The sequence below is a fragment of the Antechinus flavipes genome, chromosome 1, assembly GCF_016432865.1.
Source record: "Antechinus flavipes isolate AdamAnt ecotype Samford, QLD, Australia chromosome 1, AdamAnt_v2, whole genome shotgun sequence".
Taxonomy (NCBI): domain Eukaryota; kingdom Metazoa; phylum Chordata; class Mammalia; order Dasyuromorphia; family Dasyuridae; genus Antechinus; species Antechinus flavipes.
The window spans coordinates 724,238,114-724,264,750 of record NC_067398.1 but is presented as its reverse complement, the minus strand read 5'-3'; the positions used below and the strand labels follow the sequence as shown (position 1 = coordinate 724,264,750).

Below are 26,637 nucleotides of genomic sequence, written 5' to 3'. Positions count from 1 at the left end.
ACTCTCCTTCCCCCAGTGCTCGGGCCTCGGTCTCCCCCGGAGCCCTCCCTCCCCCAGCCGTGACCACGACCTCCTTAAGCCCGTTCTGCTTAGGTCACCCCACTCTTCAGGGCCCGCCCGTGGCTCCCCGTTACTGCCCCGATCCAACAGCGCTTTGGAAATGTTCCCTCTCCTCCTGGGTCAGGGGCTGCTTTTCCTGACGTCAAGAGCCGCCCTTGGCGAGGCTGCAGTGGCCCCGAAGAACAAATGGAAGGAAATGCAGCAGAAAGGCTGCGGCCGGGGGATGGGGAGGGCGGCAGGACCTGCCTATTCTCCTCCCACCCCGGGGGGGCGCTGCAACTACAAGATGACGCTTGTTTGAGATGCGGGGGGAGGGTCGGTGTGGGAAAGGCCGAGGCCGCGGTTTGCTGGCGAGGGGAAAGGCTGAACCTGAAGTCCGGAGTCAGGGGGTTGGAGAGGAGGGAGGGGAAGTGGGGGAGGGGAGGGGAGCCGGGCTCAGCTCCGGTCTCGCCCCCGCGTCCCTCTCTGTCCGCCTCTGTCCCCTAATCCCGTGAATCAGCCTTGGCGGGGGCGGGGACTTGATGGCTGTCGGCGAGCGTCAGCGCGCTAAGCGGAACAGGGCCGCGCTTCCGAGAGTGTGAGTCCCGTCGGGCCTGGAGCTTTAGGGGCTCAACCACAAAGCCCTAGTGTACCACGTGTCCGCGGCGTTCTTACGCGTCAATGGGCTGTTACGTAGCTGCGTGGTTATTGTGTCAATACGGTTATTATGTATATTTTATGGCTGTTTGTGCCAATGGCGTTGTTCCGTATAACGGGGTTATTGCGGCTCTGCACAACTGAAGCTATTGGACACATTTGTAGCCCCTAAATGCCTGTTTAAAGAAAAATCCTGGACACGCGGCCCTGTGGCTCTGCCTCCTCCTTCCTGGGGAGCAGCATCACCCCGCCCACCCCCGCCCCCGCCCCCGCTCTTGGTGACTCAGCCTCGAGCCACCCCGAGAATCGCAGAACAAAACCACGCGCGCTTGTCTTCCCCGAAAAAGTGGTATGAGGAGTGAAGGGGGCGCTGGAGGGGCGCCTGGGGGCGGGATAGTGGCCGCGGGGCGTCTCTGATTGGCTCAAAGGTTCACATGCGGCACGGAAGAGAATATGTGTTTGAAAGGTGGGAATTTCCCCTTCCTCCAAGGCAACCTACCGAGAAGGGCGGGGGTCTAAGAACACCCCGCCTCCAGCAGCCAGCCAATAGGTGCGCCCCCAGCCCAGTGAGCGACAATGTTGTCGTGGAACTTGCTTCTAGATCCTCTATCTAGAAGGCGTCACGTAGGCCACTCGAGTCTCTACGGCAACGCTGGTCCTGGGTCCGGGACAAGGTGAGGGGCCTGGGACCCCCACCCCCGCCCCTCCCTGGCTTTTGTTCCCCCTCCTTACCTCAGTTGTCTGGTCTGTGAAATGGGGCAAAGGCTCGTGGATCTTGCAGGGACCGCCCCTCCCCTCCTTCCTTTCTGCTCCGAGTCCCTTTCTTTCTCCCTTCCTTTCTCACCTCTTTTTTTGCCCCTTTGATTTTCGTCTTCTCCCGCCTTCTTCCTCTCCCATATTCTCTTTCTCCTCTTTCCCCCTCCACTCCCGAAATCCCTCTGTCTGACACGGATGATTTCTGGCTCCCACATTCCCTTTTCCCTTCTTGTTAGTCTTCACACTAGCCTCTCCCCCGACCTCTCTCCCATGGCCCGGGATAGGAGCTTCAGCCTCCCCTCCTTGGCCTTCCCCAAAAGCGCCATCCTGGGTCCTCTCTTAATTTTCTTTCTAAATGTCACTACATCCCCCCCCCTCCCCCCATGACCAGCCGTTTCCCAGGACTGCTCTGCAGGAGTTAAAGGGGAGAGAAAATCTAGACTTTGTTTTGTCCCTGGCAGTCCTGGCAGCCTGGAGTGCAGGGAGGTATACAGTAGGCATTTCATCAATGCAGGTTCAGTTGATCCGAGCTCAGGAAATAGACAAGCCCTCCCCCTGGGGTTTGTGTGAGCAGGGAGGACTGTGGGTTCTCCAAAGCAGAGGGAGGTTTGGGAGCTGGGAGGGGCAAAAGGCCAACCCTGTTCATGGCTCCTTGTTCCTTTCTAGCTCAGCCTTCAGGAACCCCACAGGCCCCGTACAGAGAAGAGCAGGTCCATCCTGGCCACTATGTTCCTCACCATTAGTCTCCGCCAGGTGAGTAGCGCCATCCCCTTCCTGAGAGGTGTCCTAGGTCCTAGAGGGCAGGCAGGCCCTTTCTCCAAAGCTCTCACTCCTCAGAGCACCTGAGACCTTTCAGTCACCAGGTCCCAGTGGTTTGAGCCCTTCCTGTGGGCCAGGATCACAGATGAAATCCTCCATTTGCATTCATGGCTTTGCTTCTGCCCTTGTGCCCTTCACCATATGTTAGTGTGTGACTCTTCCATGCTTCCTGGGGTCCGCCCAGACTCGCCCGGTTTCTGTTCCTTGCACATGACCCCCCATCTCCTCTGCCTTGGTTCCCCCTCCCTGGCTGGAATGCTTTTCTCCCCCCATCTCATCTCTCATGGAGTCTCTGGCTCATTGTTCTAGCTTCAGCTCAAGCCCTGCCTTTCCCTCCTGCCCCTTAGCTGCGCTCAGTGCCTTGTCATCCCCAGTCAGGACTGTTCCTGGGCTTGTTGTCTCCCCCAGTGGACTGGGAGCTCCCTGAGTCAGGGACTGTTTTTGCCCTTTTTTGTATCTCCAAGAATTAGCCCAGAGCTTGACCCAGGGGAGACTTTTCTGAATGCTTATTGACTTGAAAAGGAGATTCATTTGTTACTTGATTCAGGCTCTGGCCCAGTCTGAGCCTCCTAAAGGCTTTACTTTCAGATTGTGCAATGATCAGCTAGGCCAGACTTAGTTCTCAGCCATGTGGTGATCCCAGGTAGTTCCAATGGACTTGGGTTGGAAAACGTCATTCATATCCAGAGAAAAAAATCTGGAGACTGAAAGAGGACCAAACAAAGTAGTATTTTCACTTTTTTTTCTTGTGGGTTTTTGCTTTTTTTTCTGATGATTTTCCCCAACAATATTCATTGATTGTGTATATATTCAGTCTTATATAGATTTAATTTATATGAGATTGCTTCTTGTCTTGAGAAGAAGGGGACAGGAAAAAAATTGTCCCTCAAAATCTTACAAAAATGAATTTTGAAAACCATCTTTCCTTGTATCTGCAAAAATAATATATCACAAAAATAACAACTAAGCAAGAGAAAAAAATTTGCTTTGAATATGTTCTCTGAACCTTGAATAGAGTGAGAATCAGCCCTTCCTCTCGCTTTCCCTGTCCTTGACTGAGCACAAATGCATTTGTTTCAGGGATCGGTGACATTCCAGGATGTGGCTGTGGACTTCACTCGGGAGGAGTGGGACCTCCTGGACCCCTCCCAGAAGGAGCTTTACTGGGACGTGATGCTGGAGAACTATAGGAACCTGGTCTTCCTGGGTAAGAATGGCTCCTGTGGGACCCCAGATGTCCTCATGAAGGGCTTATTGAAAAACCCCAGCCCTTGTTCATTTCAGAAGGGCCAAAGCCAGGGTGCTCATGATTTCCTCGGTCCTGGATGAAGGGCTCTTGCTTTGTGTGTCTGGAAACTAATTTCTCCCTGGTGTGATTCCCCCCACCCCACCCACAGCTTTGTTCCTTCTTGCCAGAGAGATTTGTTAAAGTCCCAGGACTTGAGTCATGAAAGCCCCCTGAAACCTCAGAATGGTATGGACCAAATGAGTCCTTTGTCTTTCTGAACCCAATTCCCTGATTTGTCCCATCTCTGCATCTTTCCAAGAAACAAACCAGATCCCCCTTCTTCTTCACAGGCTCCCTAACCTTTCAAGCTTGCTCCTAGGGGTCTTTGGAGATTGGGCTGTGAGGTGAACCCTTTCTTTCCATCACTTTCTCTTGACTAGGTCTTGTGGAGTCCAATGGGAACATGATCTCTCAGCTGGAGTCAGGGAGAGCACATGGGATCCCAATGCATAGTGTCTCAAGAGCTTGCTGGTTAGGTGAGTGAGTGAGCCAGCGTATGTGACTCCTGTGTGAGAACCCCCTGAAAATGGGCACCTTTTGATCCTGGTCATGACATTTTGGGTCATGAACCCTTCTCCCACACATAGATCTTGGAGGCAATGTTCCTCCACTCCTCTAGTTTGTTTGGATGTTTTGCCTGTTTATACCAAAGTCACTTGGTAGCGACTTTCCTACCATGTGTCCATGTGGGACACATAGAAATGATTCAGTTCTGTTGGTGCTTTCTGAATGCGCAGTACTGCTGCTCTGTGGGTGGAATTTTGAATTTCTTTTACCTTTTTGGAAAGCCAAGAGTGTAAGAGTGACGCAGAGCTTCCTCTTGCACCCAGTGGTGACACTCTCAGGACTCCCCCAGGTGTGATTTTAGATGAGAATTTTCCTAAAAAAACACTTTAAGCTATTTTGTTCCTGTTGGTATATGGGAATCAGCAGTTGTGTCTGTTTTCATTAATTTGACATTTTCAGCATTGGTTTTCACATATTCATTTAATAAATATTGTTGGGTTATATGAAAGAATAGGTCTGGCGAAGTCAAAGAAATTGTAGAAATCATCAGCATTGATTTCAATTCACATGGAAAAATGTTTCTAGTGCTAATTACATATGGAATATTGGGGAAAGTCAAGTGTACAGGAAAGCTTATTCAGCCAATGAAAAAGCATTTCTGCTTTTCCTTTCTTTCAGATGGGGGCACTAGCCCTCAGAACAAGGACTCCACTCCAAAGTTAAGTGTTTCTATGAAAGATTTATCCCCAATGACATCCTTATGGGATGGCCCTTGCACCTCTGAGGTAGGAAAAACCTGGCAGTATTATGGCAGGTTCAGAAAAGAGCAAAACACTGAGGGGAAACATTGTAGACAAGGAAAAGAAATCCAAACAGAAGCTGTTGTTGAAGTCAGAGCCCCCGAATCCTATAAATACAGCCAAACCTTCAGCCCAAAGCCAGTCCTTACTCTACAGCAGAGAATAGATCTGGGAAAAAAGTGCTCTGAATTGACTTCATGTGAGAAGCCGTCGTCTCAGAAGGCAGATCTGACTCAACATTTCAGTATTCAGAATGAAAACAAGTTCTATAAATGCAGTGAATGTGGAAAGGTCTTCTGGAAGCAAGTAAATCTTACACAGCACTATAGAATTCACACTGGAGAGAAACATTTCAAATGCAGTGATTGTGGAAAGGCCTTCCTGCAGAAGACGACTCTTGTAGAGCATTGTAGGATTCACACTGGAGAAAAACCTTTTAAATGCAGTGACTGTGGGAAAGCCTTTTCTTGGCGTTCAACGCTCATTCGACATCAGAGAACTCACACTGGAGAAAGACCCTATGAATGTAGTGAATGTGGGAAGACATTCCCATCAAACTCCAGCCTGACTCAGCACCGGAGAACTCATACGGGACTAAAACCTCATCAGTGCAGTGTATGTGGGAAAGCATTCTCTCAGAAGTATACTCTTACTTATCATGGTAGTGTTCATACTTTTGACAAACCATATGAATGCAGTGAATGTGGAAAGCTCTTTCGGATGAAAGCGTACCTTAAAAAACACTGTAGAATTCACAGTGGAGAGAAACCTTTCAAATGCAGTGACTGTGGAAAGGCCTTCCGGCAGAAGATAGATCTTATACAGCATTGTAGGATTCACACTGGAGAAAAACCTTTTAAATGCAATGACTGTGGGAAAGCCTTTTCTGTGCACCAAAGTCTGATGCAACATCAGAGAACGCATACCGGAGAGCAACCCTATGAATGCACCGAATGTGGGAAAACCTTTCTGTGGCACCGAAGGCTGATGCGACATCAGGGAATTTACTCTGGAAAGAAACCCCATGAATGCACCAAATGTGGGAAAGCCTTTCTTTGCCACACAGCTCTGACTATACATCATAGAACTCACATGGGAGAGAAATCCTATGAGTGTAGGGAGTGTGAGAAGACATTCCAATTAAACTCCAGCCTGAGGGTGCACCAGAAAACTCATGCAGGAGTAAAACCTCATCAGTGCACTGTATGTGGAAAGGCGTTCACTTACAGGTATGCTCTTAATAATCACAGCACTATTCATACTGGAGAGAAACCATATGAATGCACTGAATGTGGGAAGACCTTCTGCCTGAAACACTTACTCAGAGAGCACTGCAACACTCATACTGCAAAGGAAGCTTTTTAAAATGCAATGACTGTGGGAAATCCTTTCCTTGGAGCCTAGCACTGACTATACATCAGAGAACTCACATGTAATATAGTGAATGTGGGAAGATCTTCTGCCAGAAGTCAGATCTTACCCAACACTTCAGCATTCACACTGGAGAGAAACCTTTCAAATGCATTGATGGTGGGGAAAGCCTTTTTTTGGAGCCTAGCATTGACTCAACATTAGAGAATTTACAGTGGAGAGAAACCCTCCAAATGCACTGAATGTGGGAAAGCCTACACCCCGAATTCAGGGCTTTCCTGACATCAGAGAATACATGCCAGTGAGAAATCCTAGGAATATAATTAATGGGGGTAAGCAGTCCTGCTGATCAAAGCATATCCTCAATACTCTAGAACTCATGATGGAGAAAAACCTCATTAATTTAATCACTGAAGGAAAACACTCTAGTGGGCTGATGTAGTGTTCTCTTCTTTTGTATAATATATGATGGTTCTCTGTGGGCAGGTTTCTTGGGGAGGTTTTCTGGAGGCAGCCTTAGTTTCAGTTCAAAGTAATGATCACTTCAAATGCAGCCAGCTGATAAAATTCAAATGTTTATTTTCTCCTTCCAAGTCTTGTCTCTTTCCTTGGGCCCGTTTAGCTTTCTTAGAGGCCTCTCTTCCTCCTTGGTTCCAAGAGCTCTTGCATCTTGTCTTTTTGCTCTTCCAGCTTCTGCCTCTAGCTCAACTGCGACTCGTGGCTTCTCAATCTCCAACTGATTCTCCCCTCTCAATCTTTTCAACTGAACTCTCCTGACTGAGCTCAGTTCTTTTTATGCTCTTTTAGAGGTGTAAACTCAAAGATTGATTCCTCCTCTGAGAGTGGGATTATGGGAGGTGTGAAGTTGGATATCTCATACTGAACCCTGAAATCTCCCAAACATGTGAATTAATGTGTGAACTAATGTGTGAACTCTCAAAGGTGTTAACTTAAGCATTGTTTCTATCAATTCCATTGAGTTATCACCTTGTTTCAAGTTCTGGCTCATAACAGGCTCATCTAGATTAAAATGTAATTTGAAAATATTCAATAAAATAAATTCACAATAAAATACAAAAAAGTCTCCTGGTTAGTCTCCTGGTTATCTAAGTCAATATAGAGGATGACACCATGGTCCTTAGAATGTTGATATTTTGCTTCCTTATTTTCCTTGCTGAGATCATCTTGTTTCAGTTCATCTTTGTCCAGAAGGAAGGGGCTCTTGTTGGCTGGGCCCCCCATGTTATTAGTATAAAATCATGGACGTAGATGTTGAAAGAAGTCCCTGGAGTCTAGCTTTTTCTTTTTGCAGATGAGGAAAGCAGACCCAGATAAGCAAATGATCTTGTCAGGTTCATACAGGGATGGCTTTTAAAGTAGATTTGACATTTATGCAGAACATTGAAAGTCAAATATTTGTTCCTAGAAGAAATAGGGAGCACTAGAATTTCAAGTAGAGGGGCAGTGGGGTGGGACTGTTTTACCTGTGCTGTAGGAAAATCACTTCAGTGACTTGTAGAGAATGAACTGGAGTGGGCAGAGATTTTGGGTTGGAGATTCAAATAGGAAAAGACTTACAAAGTTCAGGTGAGTGAGCAGGAGGGTCTACATGAGGTAGCAGAATGAAAGGGAGCCTGTGAGAAGACCTATGGAGGGGGAAAATACTTGAGGTCTTGATGTTTTCACAATTGTAACATTTCTGCAGTCCTTGAAGGTTTGCAAAGAGCGGGATGTATTATCACAGTTGATCCATAATCAGCTCTGTAAAGTAGGAGCTAGCGTTGTCCCCATCTCATGGATGGGGAAAGTCTCAGAGCTAGTAAGTGTCTGAAGTAAGTTCTAATTTGAGCTTTTTCTAACTCCCATTTTAAAACTTTTATCCCTGATCCCTCCTCTCTGCATCTTGGGTTAACCTTTGGCTATTCAGTCCCACCCTGACAACTTGCAGCTCAGAGTGATTCTCTCTAAGTGCTATCACTGGCCATGAATTACTTGGGAATCCCCTTGCCTTCCCACTTTCACTGCCCCATCCCAATAGCCGAGTATTAGAGATGTATAACAGAATCCCAGAGATGCAAGGGTACTCCAAGCTCATCACATTCAGCTTTTTTACAGGGCAGAAATCCCCATTCATGAGGACTTTTCCATATACCTGCAGTTTCACTGGTCTTAGGGGAAATAGGAAGCCAAACCAGACATTGTCAGCAGAATTCCTTTTAGTGGTCTAAAGAGTCTTGTACTTCACCCAGTTGGGGGTATCAAGCCTCATATCCTATGGGCCCCTTCTTGAAGAGTAATAGTTTTAAGTACTTAAAGTAACATGGATAAGATTATAAATGAAACTAATTAGTTTGAAATTCAGTTATTAAAATATATACTAAATCATTTCTAGGTATTTCTAGTACCCACTTCTTCCTGAGGCCTCTAATGATCCTACTTCCTGCTAGTGCCCTCCTTCCGAAACTATTTTCTATTTAATTATTTTCAAAAGGGTGGAACTACTGATGGTATTTGCATGTAACTAAATCATATTTTAGAAGAAAAAATTGAAAATAAGAAACTCAGAAGAAGATCCATATGAATTGATAGAAAAGTCAATTAAGAAATTGGAGATTATTATTTGTAACAAATATAATAACGACAGAGGACAAAATAGCTGAATTTAGAATAAAGGCAATAAACCTGTATTGAACAAAGAAGTTGGGATACCTTAGATGCTGTTACAGGCAGGCAGAGGCATTTGGATATATTGTTTGGTTTCTGCTTGTCTTTATGATTTATTGTGTTGTGGAGGGAAATCAATATATATGCGAGTACATACCATGTGATAAGTCCTGAGAATACAACAAAAGGGGAAAGACAATCCAGCTCCTCAAGCAGTTTCCTTTGTTGTCCTTGGTACTGGTGAAGGACCAAAATGATGGGTCAATGTACACTGTGTGTGACCAGACTGATATGAGCTCACAAAGTTTTATCACAGGTTGGGCACAAATTTGAGAATGTCCCATTTCTTTTGAGTGACTGTGATTCTGCTTTGCTCAGAGAGCACAGTGCTTTTGATGTGGGGAAGCCAGGTGAGACAGCTCTGGGCTGGTATATCTTCCATATCTCACAATGAATACCAAAGTTCTTCAGAGACACCTTGAGAATATTCTTGTATCACTTCTTCGGCCCTCTGTGTGAGCACTCGTGAGTTCTCCATAAATATTCTTTTGAACAAACCTCTGCCTGGCATTCGAATGGTGTGTTCTGCAAATGCTTAGCAGTTCAGCTTGAGAAAAGATGTCAGGTATCCAGTCTCTTATTTTGCCAGGTGATCTTCAGAATTTTCCTAATTCATGCAGAAGTGTTTTGTTTCCTGGCATGGCACTGGTGGACTGTCTGGGTTTCATAAGCATATACCAATGAGGTCAGCACAGCAGCTCTGTTGCCCTCAGTATGGCAGGCAAACTCTCTCATGCTTTCCTTTAGAATTTGAAAACATTGAGTTGGCTCTGCAATCTGTATGTTAACAGCACCATCCATGTGCACAACATTGAAAAACAGACTTCCATGGTAAATGAATATATTCCCAGCATTCCATATTTCTCCCTTTGCTGTATATAACCAGTGGTTCCTCATTTAGATAGTGAGTTCCTCATTTAGATACTGACTGGGGGAGAGCCTCCTTCTGGTTTCACAAGGGACGGAGAATCGATCTCCACTCTGTATAGGTCAGCTTCAAAGGCTGCACTGAGTGCAAAATCACCTGCAAACAAAAAGTCACATGCCGACTTTTCTTCCAATTTAGGGAAATAATTTGGTATCACCATGGTAGCTGACTGATGCCATTTTCATCCTTGCTGAAAATGTCTGAGAACATCACTGACAGCATCATGCTAAAAAGGATGGGAACAAGCACACAGATCTGTTTGACTCCACTGGTGACTAGGGAAGCACAAGAGCATCATCCATTATCCAGGACCCTTGCAAGCATGCTGGCATGAAACTGGCATACAATATTGATGGACTTCTCCAGGCAACCACATTTCATCATCATTTTCCACAAGCCCTCATGACCGACAGTATCAAAAGCCTCGATTGAATCAAAGAATATCCTATACAGATCTTTGTTCTGCTCCTGTCATTTCTCCTGGAATTGTCCAGCAGTAAACACCACATTGGCGTTCCTCAGCCCTTTCTGAATCCACACTGTCTCTCAGGGGGATGACTATTTTCCAGGTGAAGAATCAGCCCATTAAGGAAGACTGACTGGCATACTTTTGCTGGTAGTGTCTGAGGGAGAGACTGCTTTGATTGTCACAGAACAACCTATTTCCTTTTCCTTTATAGAAATGTATACTTTTTGTCTATATTTTGCAATATGCAAAATTGCATAATATTTTTGATGTATTCTGTATCTCCAGGGGGATAACCTCTTGCCATGTAACCTGGACGATTTCCGTCAGCTTTTATGTTAGCAGTGGATCCTTTGCCTTGTAAATGTCTTCTGGAATGGAATCTGTATCAAGCACTTTGCCACATAAGATCTCAGTGGAATTCAAAGATAATCTTCCAGGTAATCACACCTACTTTGGTAATGTAATCACACCTGCCTAGCCTGTGCATAGCTTGCTTCCAAGCTGTCCTTTCCCAGGCATTCTGGCCTGCTCAATCTGCACTCAGTTTGCAGTAATTCATGTCATTCTGACCCGGCACAAATCCCCACTTCAGTCTGCTCTTTGGCCAGCAGAGGCTGGGAAGCTTCGGAGACTGAGATGTTATGAGAACAGAATGTGCAGGAATGATAAGCTCCCTGCCCAGATCGGAGGAGAGACAGTTTGTCTGGAAATGCTAAAGTTTCTCCTTGAACCCAACTTTCCCCTAGTTCCTTCATACACTGACTGGTTTACCTACTTTCTCTTTTCATTTGTGTTTCCTTAGCCATATTGTGGTTAGAAAGCATTTAAGGGTCAATCAATGATAATAAAGCTCTCTATGTTATTCTTGTCACTACTTCACTTTGGAGGAATGCTGGAAGTCTGTTTGTCTTTCTGTCGCTTTTCATGGCCTCTGTGAGAGCCAGAACAGCTGGTCTGATTTCTGGCATTTTCACAGGTTGTGCATTCTACAGTAAAAGTTTCTGAGGGGAAATTTCCTTGAAGCTTAGAGTGAGGAGAATGTTGAGAGATTTCTGGAGACTTAGTCTGCCTCCTGACAAAGCTGCCCCAGGGCTTGATTTGTTATTTTTGGGGACCAGTGAAAGAGTCAGTATAGAGGTGTCTATTCTTCATTCTGGCTAAGTCTCAGCCCTTGGGAATTCCGGTCTTTTTTGGGGTCCTCTTGTTTTGTCCTAGGAAGGCAACTGCTTTACCCCTTTATCTTTGCTTCTCTATATTCATTTTGTGGTAATTTCCTATCTGTTCATGGAGACTCTGGAGCTCTGCCATCTTCTCAGAATGCATCAAAGTAACTATTTTAATTTCACCATCTTCTGATTTTGAATCCAGATCTTCTGCATACCATTGAAGTAATCTATGGGTGGATTCTTACTATTCCTTTTCGTCATCTGTAGCAGCAGCAGCAGCAAGTTTCCTATTTGTGGACTTTGTATTAAAGTTGGCCTTTAGGCCCAAGGTGTTGGGGATATCTCAGGCCTAATTCAGGTTTTTTTGTGCTGTCATTCTCGTCTCCTGAGCCACGTATCATGAGCATATGCTATTGCTCCCTCCAGTTTCTTAAGGCTGCAAATTTCAGCTCACCCCTCTCCCTTACAATCCAAATCCGGGACTCAGAGAGTGACCACCACCAGCAGCTTTCCCTTTGACCATATTCGTGTAATTCTGACTTGGAATGACATCACCCCTCCTCCCCCACAGCCACAGCCAGAGACCAGATGTGGTCATCTCACCTTGACCAGAGGATCTTGTCATCTTCCCATGGTCATCTTTCCAAAACCTACTTTGTCCTTCAGGCAGCACTTCCTGAAGTTGAAAGCTGCCTTCCAGGCTTATCTTTTGTCACTTCTTAGCCTCTGCCCCAGAAGTATCTGCACTTCAACCAGTTCAAAGCAGTAACTTGGGGTTGTAGCAGCTCTTTTTGTGGTGGCAAAGAATTGGAAAGTGAGTAGATGCCCATCAACTGGGAAATGGCTGAATAAGTCATGTTGCGTGAAAGTAATGGAATATTATTGTTATAATAAATATGACAAATAAGCTGATTTTATAAAGGCCTGGAAAGATTTAAATGAACTGATGCTGAGCAAAACTAATACAACCATGAATAGGCCTGTCTGCCTGAATTTTTGATTTCCTTCACGGGCTAATTGTACACTATTTCAAAGTCCAATTCTTTTTGTACAGCAAAATAACTGTATGGACATGTATACATATATTGTATTTGACTTATACCTAACATATTTAACATGTATTGATCAACCAGCCATTTGGGGAAGGGGGGGAAAAATTGGAACAAAAGGTTTGGCAATTGTCAATGCTGTAAAATTACTAATGCATATAACTTGTAAATAAAAAGCTATATAATTAAGAAGAAAAGAAAAGAAAAAGAAATGACCAGCAGGATTTTAGTGACGCCTGGAGAGACTCATAAGGAACTGAGGCTGAGTGAAATGAGCAGGACTAGGAGATCATTATATACTTCAATAACAATACTGTATAAGGATGTACGCTGATGGAAATGGATCTCTTTGACAAAGAGAAGATCTAATTCAGTTCCAATTGATCAATGATGGACAGAATCAGTTACACCCAGAGAAGGAACACGGGAAACGAGTGTGGACTACTTGCATTTTTGTTTTTCTTCCCAGGTTATTTTTACCTTCTGAATCCGATTTTTCTTGTGCAAAAAGAGAACTGTATGGATCTGTGCACAAATGTTGTAGCTAAAATATACTTACATGTTTAACATGTATGAAACTGTCCGCCATGTAGGGGAGAGGGTGGAAGGGAAAAGTTGGAACAGAAGTGTTTGCAGGGGTCAGTGTAGAAAAATTTCCCATGCGCATGTTCTGTCAATAAAACGGTATTAAAAAAAAAAGATGCTTGTTGGAGATGCGGGGGGAGGGTCGGTGTGGGAAAGCCCGAGGCCGCGGTTTGCTGGCGAGGGGAAAGCCTGAACCTGAAGTCCGGAGTCAGGGGGTTGGAGAGGAGGGAGGGGAAGTGGGGGGAGGGGAGGGGAGCCGGGCTCAGCTCGGGGCTTTCCCTGCGTCACTTTCTGTCCCCTAATCCCGCCTTGGCGGGGGCGGGGACTTGGTGGCTGTCAGCGAGCGTCAGCGCGTTAAGCGGAACAGGGCCGTCAGGCCTGGAGCTTTAGGGGCTGAACCACATACCCCCTAATGTACCATGTGTCAGCGGCGTTCTTCCGTCTCTGCGCTACTGAAGCTACAGGAGACACTTGTATCCCTACCTGCCTGTTAAAGAAAATTCCCGGGCTCGCGGCCCTGTAGCCCCGCCCCCTCACTCCTGCGGGCCGCCCTCCCCGCCCCTCCCTTCTCCCCCCTCCCCTCGTGATTCAGCCTCGGGCCATCCCGAGAACCGCAGAACAAAGCCACGCGAGATTGACTTCCCCGAAAAATTGCTAGGAGAAGTGAAGCGGCGGGGAACCTGGGGGCGGGACAGCGGCCGCGGCGTCTTTTCTGATTGGCTCAAAGGTCCAGGCGTGGCAGGAAGGAGCCTACGTGTGTGAACGGGGCGAATTCCCTTTTCCTCCAGTGCAGCCCGCTGAGAAGCGGCGTTGTCTGCGAATGCCCCGCCTCCGGCAGCCAGCCAATGGGGGGTCGCCCAGCCCTGTGAGCGACACTTCGGACCAGGAAGTTCCTCCTAGATCCTCTATCCCGGAGCCTTCTGGAGGCCAGGGAAGTGTCTGTACCGCTCGTGCAGCAGCGCCGTCCTGGGTGCGGCACAAGGTGAGACGCCTGGGACCCCCGCCCTACTTCCCCCCCCCCCCATCCCTGCCTTCTCCCTCTCCTTGCCTCAGTTATGTGGTCTGTGAAATGGGGCACAGGATCCTTGATCCTGCGGGGACCGCCCCCCCTTCCTTTCTGCTCCCCTGCCCTTCTTTGTCCCTTCCCTTCTCCCTCTTTTCGCCCCTTCATTTCCCCCCACTCCCACTTTCTTCTTCTCCATTTCCTCTGAACGAGATGAGGTGTGAGATCCCGCAAGACAGTTCTGAAAATCGAGTAAGGCTTCATCTCCTTGGCTTGGAATAGGCCTGAAGGTCCTGCAGCCTTGACTCAAGTGCGGCGTTCTCTCCTTTTTTATAATACAAAGAGCGGGTTTCTCGGGGAGGTTCTGGAGGCAGCGTTAGGTTCGTTCAGAGCAATAATCCCTCCCAATGCAGCCAAGAGTTAAAAGTCCGAACCCTGCGTTGTCTCCTCCAGAATGGCCCCGTTAGCTTTGTTAGCGGCCTCTCTCCCTCCCTGTTCCCAGAGCCTGTCTGCCAGCTTCTGCCTCCGGCTCTCCCCGAATCTTCTCCGCCGGCGCCTCCACTCTCTCCTGGCTCGCCGTCTCCCAGGGAGCTCTTCGGCGCTGAGAGCTTCGCGCTTATGCTGCGCCCTGAGTACCCCGGTCATTCTGTCCCCGGGATTTAAACGTGGTCTCCGCAGCTCCCCTTAGTGCTTGTTTCAGGTTCTGGCCCGTAACATCTGCTTGTAGGGTCCGATCAATCACCCCGAGCCAGGCTAAATGAGAGAACTATGGTCTCTATCAATTCCAATGACTTAACACTTGTAAGGATTCCACCATCTCCCGCTTTCTTTTGATTTAGAACATAGGTGGTCATGACCTCTCTGACTTCTCAAGGAGGTGAGAATCCTCAAAAAGGAAGGGAGATGAAAACACCAAAGGAAATGGGGAATCAAATCAGATCAGCGGGTTTCTGAAGGGGCTCACGTGAAACAGGTGCCCATAAATCCATCAGTATGGGAGGCATTACACATAATGACATAAGCACACAGCAATATGACATAGACTAGTAGTGATGTAACAAATAGCATGAATCAACCTGAGAATTCACATATGTCCATAAGTCCTAGAAATAGTCCCAGAGGAATCCGTTGTGCATTAGTTCATGTGCCAGGAATCCAAGCTTTGAAGTCCTGCAATAGTCTCATCAACAATTTTTCATCTCAGGGAATCCAATGATTCCTAGTAGTTTTCAAGTCCTTGGAACAGTCTCATCTTGTATTAGGGAATCCAATGATTCCTGAAGATTTTAGAGTTCTTTTGACAGTCTCATTATCAGCCATGCTCCTTCAGTGTCAGATGCTTTTTAGATCTTCTCTTTTATTTTGAAGGTTTTCTGTCTTTCTGCCTCTCTCCAGGTGCTCGTTGCCACCCATCTGTTTCCTTCTCCATCTGTTTCCTTCTCTATTTGTAGGAACACAAGCAAACCTTCTCTCCCAGGCAGTTAGCCTATCTAATTCCCTTTTATTTACCACTTTGGGGATTTCTCCTTATCAACTGGCAATTACATTGGAGCTACTTGCACTGGACACTGCCCATATGGCTTAAAAAACTTGTATTCTCCCCAACTGTAATCCTAATTGCTTTTCTGTTGGTCAATCACATCAAAGTCCTGACCTTTTAAAGTCTCTCTGGGTGTAACCTCAGCTGCTATCATGTCCCCCCCCCCATCTTTTGATTGATACCTTGGAGCTGGGCCCTGCCTCTCACTTCTCTGGGTCAATTTATATTCAGAAGTCCAATGAAAGCCTCGGTTGCATTTTGGACATGGGGTTTTGGGTTTTCTCTCACCCCGTCCTCTCACTCTATCTCCATATCTACAATGAGCTCTCAGATGTCCAACTTTTCCACACTGAAAACATCGACGAGTTTCTGTAGAATTCCTTTGCCAAGAGGGACCCTGTCTTTCCATGTTCATCATAGTTTGGGTATAATAAACATTTGTGCCCACTGTGACACAACGCCTTATGATCTCCTCTAAAGGAACGTCTTTGTCTAGTCTCCATATAATTCTTTTGCAAACCTCATTGGCATTTTCCTTAGCCAGATGTCTGGTCATTATTTCTGTAGCTGCATTTTCTCCAGTGGTTCTTGTTACAGCTGTTTGCAAATGTCCCACTAAATCTGCAAAAGGTATGGGGCCCTTGATCTATTTTTGTGAAGGCTTTACATCCATCTTTCTGTCCGGGGAGAGAACTCCAAGCTTTTATTGAAGCCTTAGAAATTTGCTCATACACAGTTATGGGATAATAAATCTGTTCTGAATTCTCTCCATAATGACCTTCACCAGCTAGTTGGTCAAAAGTGATTTGTACATTAGCTCCTGTTGGCCTGTTGCATCTGGCTTGAATCCTACATAATTCATGATACTCTGAAAGCCACAACAAATTTTGTCCAGGTTCTAAACATATCCTAGCTATGGATTTCCAATCATTCGTGGTTAAAATTTCATAAGACAAATTATCTAGTAACACTTAATATAAGAGGTTGTAGCCCATAAAGAGTGCATCCCTTTTTCTTTTTTTTTTTTATTAATAACTTTTTGACAGAATCCTTTTTTTCAAATTCTTAATTTTTTTCCAAATTAAAAGAAGTGTATTTTCTCCCTTTTTGATCCGAAGAGTCAAGCTCTTCAATCACAGGATTTGCATTTATAAAATCAGATATATCTTCTCCTTCATTTTTTTGTTTTAATTAATGCCTTTTCTAATCTTGTCATATTCTTCTTTACAGGAGATGCTGATTGTGTTTCTGCCTCTCTCCCTCCCCCTTCTTCCTCCATCCATGAAGGGTTAATTGAGGGGGGAAGGTCATGAGATGTAGAATGATCTAATTTCTCCTGATGTGAAGTATCACACTCAAAATTGTATTTAACTCCATTCTTATTTGATTCTTTCTGTTTTTCACCTAGTTTAGTTGTCATCTCCTCTTCCTGCTCTTTCTTCTTTTTCTTCATTCTAACACTTATTTAATTTCTTATAGCCAGTTGTATTAAATTTTATGTTTTAATTGTGTCTTTGGAAATTGAGTCAGGTCCATTTTTATTGCAGAATTGACAAAGATCCTCTTCTAATTTCCACTCCATTGAGTTTGGATTAGAATTTTAGTACTCACCTAGTTGCTCTCCTACTAATTTCCACTTGTCTAGATCCAATTCTTTTTCCATAGAGAACCAAGGACATATGTGCTTTATAGTTTCTAAAAGTTCAGTGATCTGCTCCAGAATTATAATCAAACCTTGGCTTTTTATAACTTTGACAATGCTCTCTAAACATTTTTCTTGAACATCTGTCCCATTTTAATTGAAATACTATTTTAGCTCTTTAATAACATTTCTTTTGCACTCACCCTAATTTGTAGGTTAAGAAGACTTTTCCACTAGATTCAGGATCATAGGCTTTTCCACTGAGATAAGGATCTAAGATCAGGTTCCTGTCAGTGCCATATTCAGGTGCCAAAATGTGGTGTTCTTCTTTTTCTATACTATATGATGGTACTCTGGGAGCAGTTTTCTTGGGGAGGTTTTCTGGAGGCAACCTTACTTTCAGTTCAGAGTAATGATCACTCCAAATGCAACCAGGTGTTAAAAGTTCAAATCTTTTATTGCCTCCTTCAATATAGTCTGCTTAGTTTTCTTAGAGGGCTCTCTCCCTCCTTGGTTCCAAGAGCTCTTGAAGCTTGTCTTTTTGCTCTTCCTCCGACTCATGGCTTCTCAATCTCCAACTGATGCTCCCCTCTCAATCTTTTCAACGGAACTCTCCTGACTGAGCTCAGCTCTTTTTATGCTCTTTTAGAGGTGTAAACTCAAAGATTGACTCCTCCTCTGAGAGTGGGATTATGGAAGGTATGAATTTGGATATCTCATACTGAACCCTGAAATCTCTCAACCGTGTGAACTAATGTGTGAACTCTCAAAGGTATTAACTTAAGCATTGTTTCTATCAACTCTAGTGACTTAACACCTTGTAAGCATTTGCTCTAATATGTGAACCAATAAGCATTGTATCAATTCCATTGAGTTATCATCTTGTATCAAATTCTGGCTCATAACACCCTCCCTGGTCTCCTTCCATGGCATCATTTTCTCCCTACTTCTGTCAGACATGGGCAGCTATGCACTTATTGGCCAAGATCATTTTCTTGTGTACTTTAGAATGTGAGACCCTCAGCTAGTGAGGATGATGGTCAGCGGGGGAAGGGATATTTGCTTTAGGGACTGTTGAGAGTGTCAACCCTGTCCCCAAAGCTGCCTCTTTCTGATTGTTTTCTCCAAGGGAGGGCCTCCTGCTGCTCTCCAGAACATACAATCAACTTTTGCTTTGCCCCTAGAGATCTCTCCAGCTTCTTATCAAATGGTGACCACTCACCATTCTGAGCCATACACTTTCTCCCCTTTCCTCTTCCAGTCCCCAAATCCCTCCCATTGACATGGATGATCTGTCGCTCCCACATTCCCTCCTCCCTTATTCATCTTCAAGTTACCCTATCCCCTGACCTCCCACCCCCCCAAAAAAGGAGCTTCAATCTCACCTCCTTATCTCCATCCCAGGTCCTCTCCTCATTTCCTTCCAAGTGTTACTGTCTGTCCCCTCCCCCCATGACCAGCCGTTTTCCAGGACTGCCCTGGGGAAGTTAAAGGGGAGGGAAAATCTAGACTTTATTTTGTTCCTCCCATTTCTGGCACCCCAGAGCGCAGGGAGGTATGCAGTAGGCATTTCATCAATGTGGGTTTAGTTGATCCAAGCTTGGGAAATAGTCAAGCCTTCCCCTGGGGTTTGTGTGAGCAGGAAGGACTGTGGGCTTCTCCAAAGCAGAGGGAGATTTGGGAGCTGGGAGGGACAAAAGGCCAACCCTGTTCATGGCTCCTTGTTCCTTTCTAGCTCAGCCTTTAGAGACCCCACATGCCGGGTACAAGGAAGAGGAGGGCCATCCTGGCCCCTACGTTCCTCACCATTAGGCTCCGCCAGGTGAGTAGCACCATCCCCTTCCTGACAGGTGTCCTAGGTCCTAGAGGGCAGACAGACCCTTTCTCCAAAGCTCTCACCCCTCAGGCACCTGAGACCTTTCAGTCACCAGGTCCCAGTGGTTTGAGCCCTTCTTGTGGGCCAGGATCACAGATAAAATCCTCCACTTGCATTCATGGCTTTGCTTCTGCCCTTCTGCCCTTCACCATATGTTAGTGTGTGACTCCTCCATGCCTCCTGGGGTCCACCCAGACTGGCCTGGTTTCTGTTCTTTGCACATGACCCCCCCCCCCTCCTTCTCCCTCCCCCCATCTCTTCTGCCTTGGTTCCCCCTCCCTGGTTGGAATGCTTTTCTCTCCTCATCCAGACTCCTTCTTGGAGTCTCTGGCTCATTGTTTTAGCTTCAGCTCAAGCCCTGCCTTTCCCAGATCCCCTCCTGCCCCTCAGCTGCTCAGTGTCTTACCATCTCCAGTCAGGACTGTTCTTGGGCTTGTTGTCTCCCCCTGTGGACTGGGAGCTCCCTGAGTCAGGGACTGCTTATACCAATTTTTGTACCCCGGGGAATTAGCCCAGAGATTGGCCCAGGGGGAGACCTCTCTGAATACTTATTGACTTGAAAAAGAGGATCTGGCCCAGCCTGAGGTATGTGGTAACTGATCCTAAAGGCTTTGCTTTCAGATTTGTGCAATGATCAGCTAGGCCAGACTTAGTTCTTCTCAGCCATGTGGTGATCCAAGACAGTTCCAATGGACTTGGGTTGGAAATCGTCATTCATATTCAGAGAAAAATCTCTGGAGACTGAAAGAGGATCAAAACAAAGTAGTATTTTCACTTTTTTTCTTGTGGTTTTTTCCCCCTTTATTCTGATGTTTTTCCCCAACAATACTCATTGATTGTATATCTTCAGTCCTATATAGATTTTACTTATATGAGATTGCTTGTTGTCCTGAGAAGGGGAGAGGGAGAAACAACTTGGCCCTCAAAATCTTACAGAAATGAATTTTGAAAACCATCTTTCCTTGTACCTGGACAAATAATATATCATAAAAAAAAAGTCAAGAAGTAAACAAGGGGAAAAAAATTTGCTTTGAATATATATATATTCTCTGAAACGTGAACAGAATCAGCCCTTCCTCTCCCTTCCCTGTCCTTGACTAGGCACAAATGTATTTGTTTCAGGGATCGGTGACATTCCAGGATGTGGCTGTGGACTTCACCCAGGAAGAGTGGGGCCTCCTGGACCCCTCTCAGAAGGAGCTTTACTGGGACGTGATGCTGGAGAACTACAGGAACCTGGTCTGCCTGGGTAAGAATGGCTTCTCTGGGGCCCCAGATGTCCTCATGAAGGGCTTATCGAGAAACCCCAGTGTAGGTGATTCTTGTTCTTCTTTAAAATAAGTAGAATAGTTCTCTCTGGGGGAGAGTAGGTTTCTTTCTCAGGGAGGTTTTCTTGGAGGCAGCTTTAGTATCAGTTCAGATCAATAATTACCCCAAATGCAGCCAGCTGGTAAAAATACAAACATTTATTTTCTCCTTCAAAAGTATCCCGGTTAGTTGAGAGGCCTATCTCTCTGCTCGGTTCCAAGAGCTCCCTCCAAATGTCTCCAAATCCAAAGGTTTGTCCTTTGCTTCTGCCTCTGCTTTCTTCAGCCACCAGCCAGCTCCACTCTTCATGTAATTCCACTGAAATCTGTCCAAGAGCCTCTGTCTGTTTCTTTTATACGAGAGAGAGGAATTGTGGGATATGAGAGAGAGGAATTATGGGTTTCTTCCCAGAGTGCTCTCTGGCCCTAAGAGCTTCAAGGGAGGTGTGAATTCACAAAGCTACAAAGTTTACTTTGTGAATCTGGCATACTTGTGAACTCTGAAGGTGTGAACACAAGCATTGTATCAATTAGTTCTACTTAGTACCTTGTTTCAGGTTCTGGCCCAAAACATCAACTCTAATGAGTTACCAGTTTGTAAAGATTCCAATACCCAACCCTTGTTTATTTCAGAGGGGCCAAAGCCAGAGTGCTTATGTTCTCCCCGGTCCTAGGTGAAGGGCTGTTGCTTTGTATGTCTGGAAACTAATTTCTCCCTGGGCTGATCCCCACCCCACTCCCAACTCTGTTCCTTCTTGCCAGAAAGACTTGTTAAAGTCCCAGAGCAAGGATTTGGGTCATGAAAGCCCCCAGATACTTCAGAATAGAATGGACCAAATGAGTTCTTTGTCTTTCTGAACCCAACTCCCTGATTTGTCCCATCTCTGCATCTTTCCAAGAAACAAACCAGATCCCCCTTCAGATGTCTTTTGGATGTTCCTGCACAGCCCTCCAGGCCTTTCAAGCTTGCTCCTAGAGGTCTGGAGATTGGGCTGTGAGGTGACCCTTCCTTTCTATCACTTTCTCATGACTAGGTCTTGTGGAGTCCAATGGGGACATGATCTCTCAGCTGGAGTCAGGGAGAGCACATGGAATTCCCATGGATAGTGTCTCAAGAGCTTGCTGGTTAGGTGAGTGAGTGAGCCAGAGTATGTGACACCTTTCTTAGAATCCCCTGAAAATGGGCTCCTTGTGATCCTGGGCATGACCTTTTTTGGTCCTGAACCCTTTTTCCAGTCATAGATCTTGGAGGTAATTTTCCTCCACTCCTCTAGTTTGTTTGGATGATATTACCTTTTTATACCAAAATCACTTGTTAGGGACAGGTGGAAATGATTAAAGTTCTGTTGGTGCTTTCTGAATGAGCAGTACTGCTGCTCTGTGGGTGGAACTTTGAATTGCTTTTACCTTTTTGGAAAGCCAAGAGTGTAAGAGTGACACGGAGCTTCCTCTTGGACCCAATGGTCACTCTCAAGACTCCCCCAGAAGTGATTTTCAGATGAGAATTTTCCTAAAAAAATACTTTAAGCTATTTTGTTCCTGTTGATATATGGGAAGCAACAGTTGTGTCTGTTTTCATTAATTTGACATTTTCTGCATCAGTTTTTGCATGTTCATTTACTAAAATATTTGGGTTATATGAAAGAATAGGCCTGGTGAATTCAAAGAAATTGTGGAAATCATCAGGATTGATTTCAGTTCATGTGGGAAAATGTTTCTAGTGCTAATAACACATGGAATATTGGGGAAAGTGAAGTGTACAGGAAAGCTTATCCAGCCAATGAAAAAGCATTTCTGCTTTTCCTTTCAGATGGGGGCACTAGGCCTCAGACCAAAGAGTCCACTCCAAAGTTAAGTGTTTCTATGAAAGACTTATCCCAAATGACATCCTTATGGGATAGCCCTTGCACCTCTGAGGTAGGAAAAGCCTGGCAGTATTATGGCAAGTTCAAGAAAGAGCAAAATAATGAAAAGAAACATTTTAGACGAGGAAAAGAAATCCAAACAGAAGCTATTGTTGAAGTCAGAGCCTCTGAATCCTGTACATACAGCCAAACCTCCAGGCCAAAGCCAGTCCTTACTCTACAGCAGAGATCTCATGTGGGAAAAGAGTGCTCTGAATTGACTCCATGTGAGAAGCCATCCTGTCAGAAGGCAGATCTGACTCAACATTCCAGTATTAAGAGTCAAAAACAAACCTATCAATGCAGTGAATGTGGAAAGGTCTTCTGGAAGCAAGGAAACCTTACACAGCACTACAGAATTCACACTGGAAAGAAACATTTCAAATGCAGTGACTGCGGAAAGGCCTTCCTCCACAAGAGAACTCTCATAGAGCATCGTAGGAGTCACACTGGAGAAAAACCTTTTAAATGCAGTGATTGTGGGAAAGCCTTTTCTTTGCGTTCCACTCTGATTCGACATCTGAGAACTCACACTGGAGAAAGACCCTATGAATGTAGTAAATGTGGCAAGACATTCCGATCAAGCTCCACCCTGAATGAGCATTGGATCAGTCATATGGGACTAAAACCTTATCAGTGCAGTGTATGTGGGAAGGCGTTCTCTCAGAAGTCTAATCTTGCTGATCATAGTAGTGTTCATACTTTTGACAAACCATATGAATGCAGTCAATGTGGAAAGTTCTTTCGGAAGAAAGCATATCTTACCCAGCACTACAGAATTCACACTGGAGAGAAACCGTTCAAATGCAGTGATTGTGGAAAGGCCTTTTACCAGAAGATAGATCTCATACATCATTGTAGGATTCACACTGGAGAAAAACCTTTTAAATGCAATGACTGTGGGAAAGCCTTTTCTGTGCACCCAAGTCTGATTCGACATCAGAGAATTCATACCGGAGAGAAACCCTATGAATGCACCGAATGTGGGAAAATGTTTCCATGGCGCCGAAGGCTGATGCGCCATCAGAGAACTCACACTGGAGAGAAACCCTACAAATGCACCGAATGTGGGAAAGCCTTTCTTTGCAACACAACTCTGACTATACATCAGAGAACTCACACGGGAGAGAGACCCTATGAATGTAGTGAGTGTGGGAAATCATTTCGATCAAACTCCAGCCTGAGGGTGCACCAGAAAACTCATGCAGGAGTAAAACCTCATCAGTGCAGCGTATGTGGAATGGCGTTCACTCAGAAGTCTGCTCTCAACACTCACAGCACTATTCATACTGGAGAGAAACCACATGAATGCGCTGAATGTGGGAAGACCTTCCGCCTGAAACACTTACTCAGAAAGCACTGCAACACTCATACTGCAAAGGAAGCCTTTTAAAATGCAATGAATGGGAGAAAGCCTTTCTGTGGAGCATAGCATTGATTATACATCAGAGAACTCAAATGGAGAGAGACCTTATGAGTGTAGTGAGTGTGGGAAGACATTCTGATCTAGCTCCAGCCTGACTCAGCCCCAGAGAACTCACATGGAACTAAAACCTCATCAATGCAGCATGTGCGGGAAGCTGTTCTCTCAGAAGTCTGATCTTACTAATCACAGCAGTATTCACACTGGAGAGAGACCATATGAATGCACTGAATGTGGGAAGATCTTTTGCCGGAAATCAGATCTTACACAACACTTCAGCATTCACCCTGTAGAGAAACCTTTCAAATGCAATAATGGTGGGAAAGCCTTTTTCTGTAGCATGGCATTGACTCAACATCAGAGAATTCACACGGGAGAGAAACACTCCAAATGCACTGAATAGAGGATAGCCTACACCCTGAATTCAGGGCTTTCCTGATATCAGAGAATACATGACAGAGAGAAATCCTAGGAATATAATTAATGGGGGAAAGAAGTCCCTCTGATGAAAGCACATCTTCAATACTCTAGAACTCATGATGGAGAAAAACCTTGTTAATTTAATCATGGAAGAAAAACACTAGTGGGCTGATCCAGATTAAAATATAATTTGGAAATATTTATGAAAATAAGTACACAATAAAACAAAAGATGTTAGTCTCCTGGTTGTCTAAGTCAATATAGAAGATGACTCCATGTTCCTTAGGATGTTGACATTTTGCTTCCCCATTTTCCTTTTTGAGATCATCTTGTTTTATTTCATCGTTGTTTGCCCAGAAGGAAGGGGCTCTCGTTGGCTGGGCCCCCATGTTATTATTATAAAATCATGGACCTAGATGTTGAAAGGAGTTCCTGGAGTCTAGTCCCCTTGTTTTGCAGATGAGGAAACCATGCCCAGATAAGTAAATGACCTTTTCAGACTCATACAGGGATGGCTTTTAAAGTAGATTTGAGCATTGAAAGTCAAATATTTGATCGTAGAAGAAATAGGGAGCACTAGAATTTCAAGTAGAGGGGCAGTAGTGTGGGACAGTTGTACCTGTGCTATAGGAAAATCACTTCAGTGACTTGAAGAGGATGAACTGGAGTGGGCAGAGATTTGGGCCTGGAGATTTGAATAGTAAGAGACTTACAAAGTTCAGGTGAGTGAACAGGACTGTCTACATAAAATAGCAGAATGGAAGGGGGTCTGTGAGGCGATCAATGGAGGCAGAAAGGAGACTTAGCTAATGAGTGTGTAAAGTCAAGGGTGACACTATCAATGGGGAGCAGATTACTAGAATTGATCTGTTCCCTGTGTTCCTCCCCACAAGGCTCCAGCCCCTTCCTCTTTTCCTGTGATAGTATCTGGAGTTGTCATATAGGCAGGCCATTTCTCCATTGTTCTCTATCATTACACAACAGCTGTTCAATCACCAAACCATAATGAATTGGACCCTTCCTGTATACTTTTTCCTCAGTGATTATCTCTTAATCCTATCATTGGCCATGAGTTACTTGGGAATCCCCTTGCTTTCCCACTTCCACTACCCTATCCCAATAACCGAGTATTAGAGATGTATAACAATACCAGCGATGCAAGGACACTGCAAACGCATCAGATCCAGCCCTTTTACAGGGCAGAAATTCCCCTTCATGAGGTCTCTTCTATAGACTTGCAGTTTCACTGGCCCCACCAGCCCAACATGACACAAATGACTGTTCTTAAGAAGTAACCAATCTTGGAGGATTATAAGATACTTCAAAAGGCATCTAGCTTAATCTGTACTAGAAAGGGAATCCCAGCTTCAGAATCCCCTACACAATGTCAGCTTCCACTTAAAGGCTCAGTGAGGGATACCTCCCCACCTCCATTTTACCTCACCTCATTCCATTTTAGATCAGCTCTTAATTGTTGGAAGATTTTCTTCTGTCATCTTGAAATCTACCCTTTGCCATCTTGATCAATTCTTCCTCTTCTTCCTTTCCATGATCAGTCTTCAAACACTTGGAGGCATCTTATGCCTCATGAACCTAAAATTTTCTTTTGAGGCCTGGATATGTTCTGTTCCTTCAATTAGGCTCCTTAACATGTCGGCCATCTTCCATTATTCTTCCCCACCAGCCTTCCTGGAATGAAGGGGAATATAGGAGAAAGAACACTGGAGATTGATTTGGAATCAGCATGTAGCTGATTCTATATTGTGCCTATAACCCTTCACATGATCTCATTTGAGCCCCAACCCAATGATGTGGAGTGCACTGAATGTTGAACAGTTATCATATGGCCAGAGATTTCTTATTCTTTTGTAACTGGTTCACATTGGAAAGGTATTTCTTTTATAGAGCAAAAGACTTTCAGTTTGATGGTGTTGAATTTGAGGTCATATCTCCCATCCTCCTTTCTCTCAACGCTGAGATTCTCTTCTTAACTTCACTTGTAGATTGCAATGCCTGAACTAGCTCTGCAGGATCTTGGGACCAACTGAATCATTGCTCTTAGAAGAGGAGTGAAAGGATGGGACTCTGGTTTATGGTCAAACATGGAGTCTTTATTTCAAATTCTCTCAGCCTTACATATCCTAATATCCTTACATAACTATAGCATGCTGCACATGTAGGACCGTACAAACAACTTGCTATTGTGTGTAGATGTCTCTTTGCCACTTGATATCTCTCTAATTACAACACAGGTTGTCACAGTCCTTCTCAAGAAGGCCGAGAGCTCTTAATGGAGTTGGGGAACCGAACCAGACCCTTTCAGCAGGATTCCTTTTACTGGACTAAAGAGTCTTATACTTCACC

At 45.0% G+C, this 26,637-nt stretch overlaps 3 protein-coding genes across 5 annotated transcripts in view; all 3 read left to right on the top strand.

The window, feature by feature from the left end:
- The first annotated feature begins 1,123 nt into the window (after nucleotides 1–1,123).
- LOC127544473 (zinc finger protein 610-like) lies at nucleotides 1,124–3,645 on the top strand. The gene is made up of 3 exons (XM_051971162.1): nucleotides 1,124–1,370; nucleotides 2,119–2,205; nucleotides 3,352–3,645. The coding sequence occupies exons 2-3, from the start codon at nucleotides 2,179–2,181 to the stop codon at nucleotides 3,598–3,600; spliced, it is 276 nt and encodes a 91-aa protein (XP_051827122.1). The 5' UTR covers nucleotides 1,124–1,370; nucleotides 2,119–2,178; the 3' UTR covers nucleotides 3,601–3,645.
- Nucleotides 3,646–3,941: 296 nt separating this feature from the next.
- LOC127555670 (zinc finger protein OZF-like) lies at nucleotides 3,942–18,081 on the top strand. Of its 2 annotated transcripts, XR_007952416.1 has the most exons (3): nucleotides 3,942–4,035; nucleotides 4,745–7,094; nucleotides 18,043–18,081. XR_007952416.1 is itself a non-coding variant. In XM_051988594.1 (2 exons), the coding sequence occupies exons 1-2, from the start codon at nucleotides 3,963–3,965 to the stop codon at nucleotides 6,229–6,231; spliced, it is 1,560 nt and encodes a 519-aa protein (XP_051844554.1). In that variant the 5' UTR covers nucleotides 3,942–3,962; the 3' UTR covers nucleotides 6,232–7,311. The 2 variants fall into 2 exon arrangements, 1 of the variants encoding a protein (XP_051844554.1); XM_051988594.1 differs by lacking the exon at nucleotides 18,043–18,081 and having other exon boundaries at nucleotides 4,745–7,311.
- The window catches only part of LOC127553006 (gastrula zinc finger protein XlCGF57.1-like), a 43,803-nt gene continuing 25,926 nt past the window's right edge, over nucleotides 8,761–26,637 (top strand). Inside the window, exons 1-5 of one of the 2 annotated variants that reach the window (XM_051983772.1) lie at nucleotides 8,798–14,140; nucleotides 19,079–19,165; nucleotides 20,342–20,468; nucleotides 21,561–21,656; nucleotides 22,337–24,510. In XM_051983772.1, coding sequence (XP_051839732.1) covers nucleotides 19,100–19,165; nucleotides 20,342–20,468; nucleotides 21,561–21,656; nucleotides 22,337–23,823 — 1,776 coding nt within the window. In that variant the 5' untranslated portion in view covers nucleotides 8,798–14,140; nucleotides 19,079–19,099 and the 3' untranslated portion in view covers nucleotides 23,824–24,510. Of the gene's footprint in view, nucleotides 14,141–19,078; nucleotides 19,166–20,341; nucleotides 20,469–21,560; nucleotides 21,657–22,336; nucleotides 24,511–26,637 lie in introns of those variants that run through there. The other variant, XR_007951900.1, reaches the window with a different exon arrangement.

Excerpts from the sequence above, each read along its gene's own strand:
- LOC127544473 (XM_051971162.1), top strand. The coding sequence starts at position 2,179 with ATGTTCCTCACCATTAGTCTCCGCCAG. Across the intron at positions 2,206-3,351 it reads TCACCATTAGTCTCCGCCAG|GGATCGGTGACATTCCAGGA; the intron begins GTGAGTAGCGCC and ends CATTTGTTTCAG.
- LOC127555670 (XM_051988594.1), top strand. The coding sequence starts at position 3,963 with ATGATCTCTCAGCTGGAGTCAGGGAGAGCACATGGGATCCCAATGCAT. Across the intron at positions 4,036-4,744 it reads CTCAAGAGCTTGCTGGTTAG|ATGGGGGCACTAGCCCTCAG; the intron begins GTGAGTGAGTGA and ends CCTTTCTTTCAG.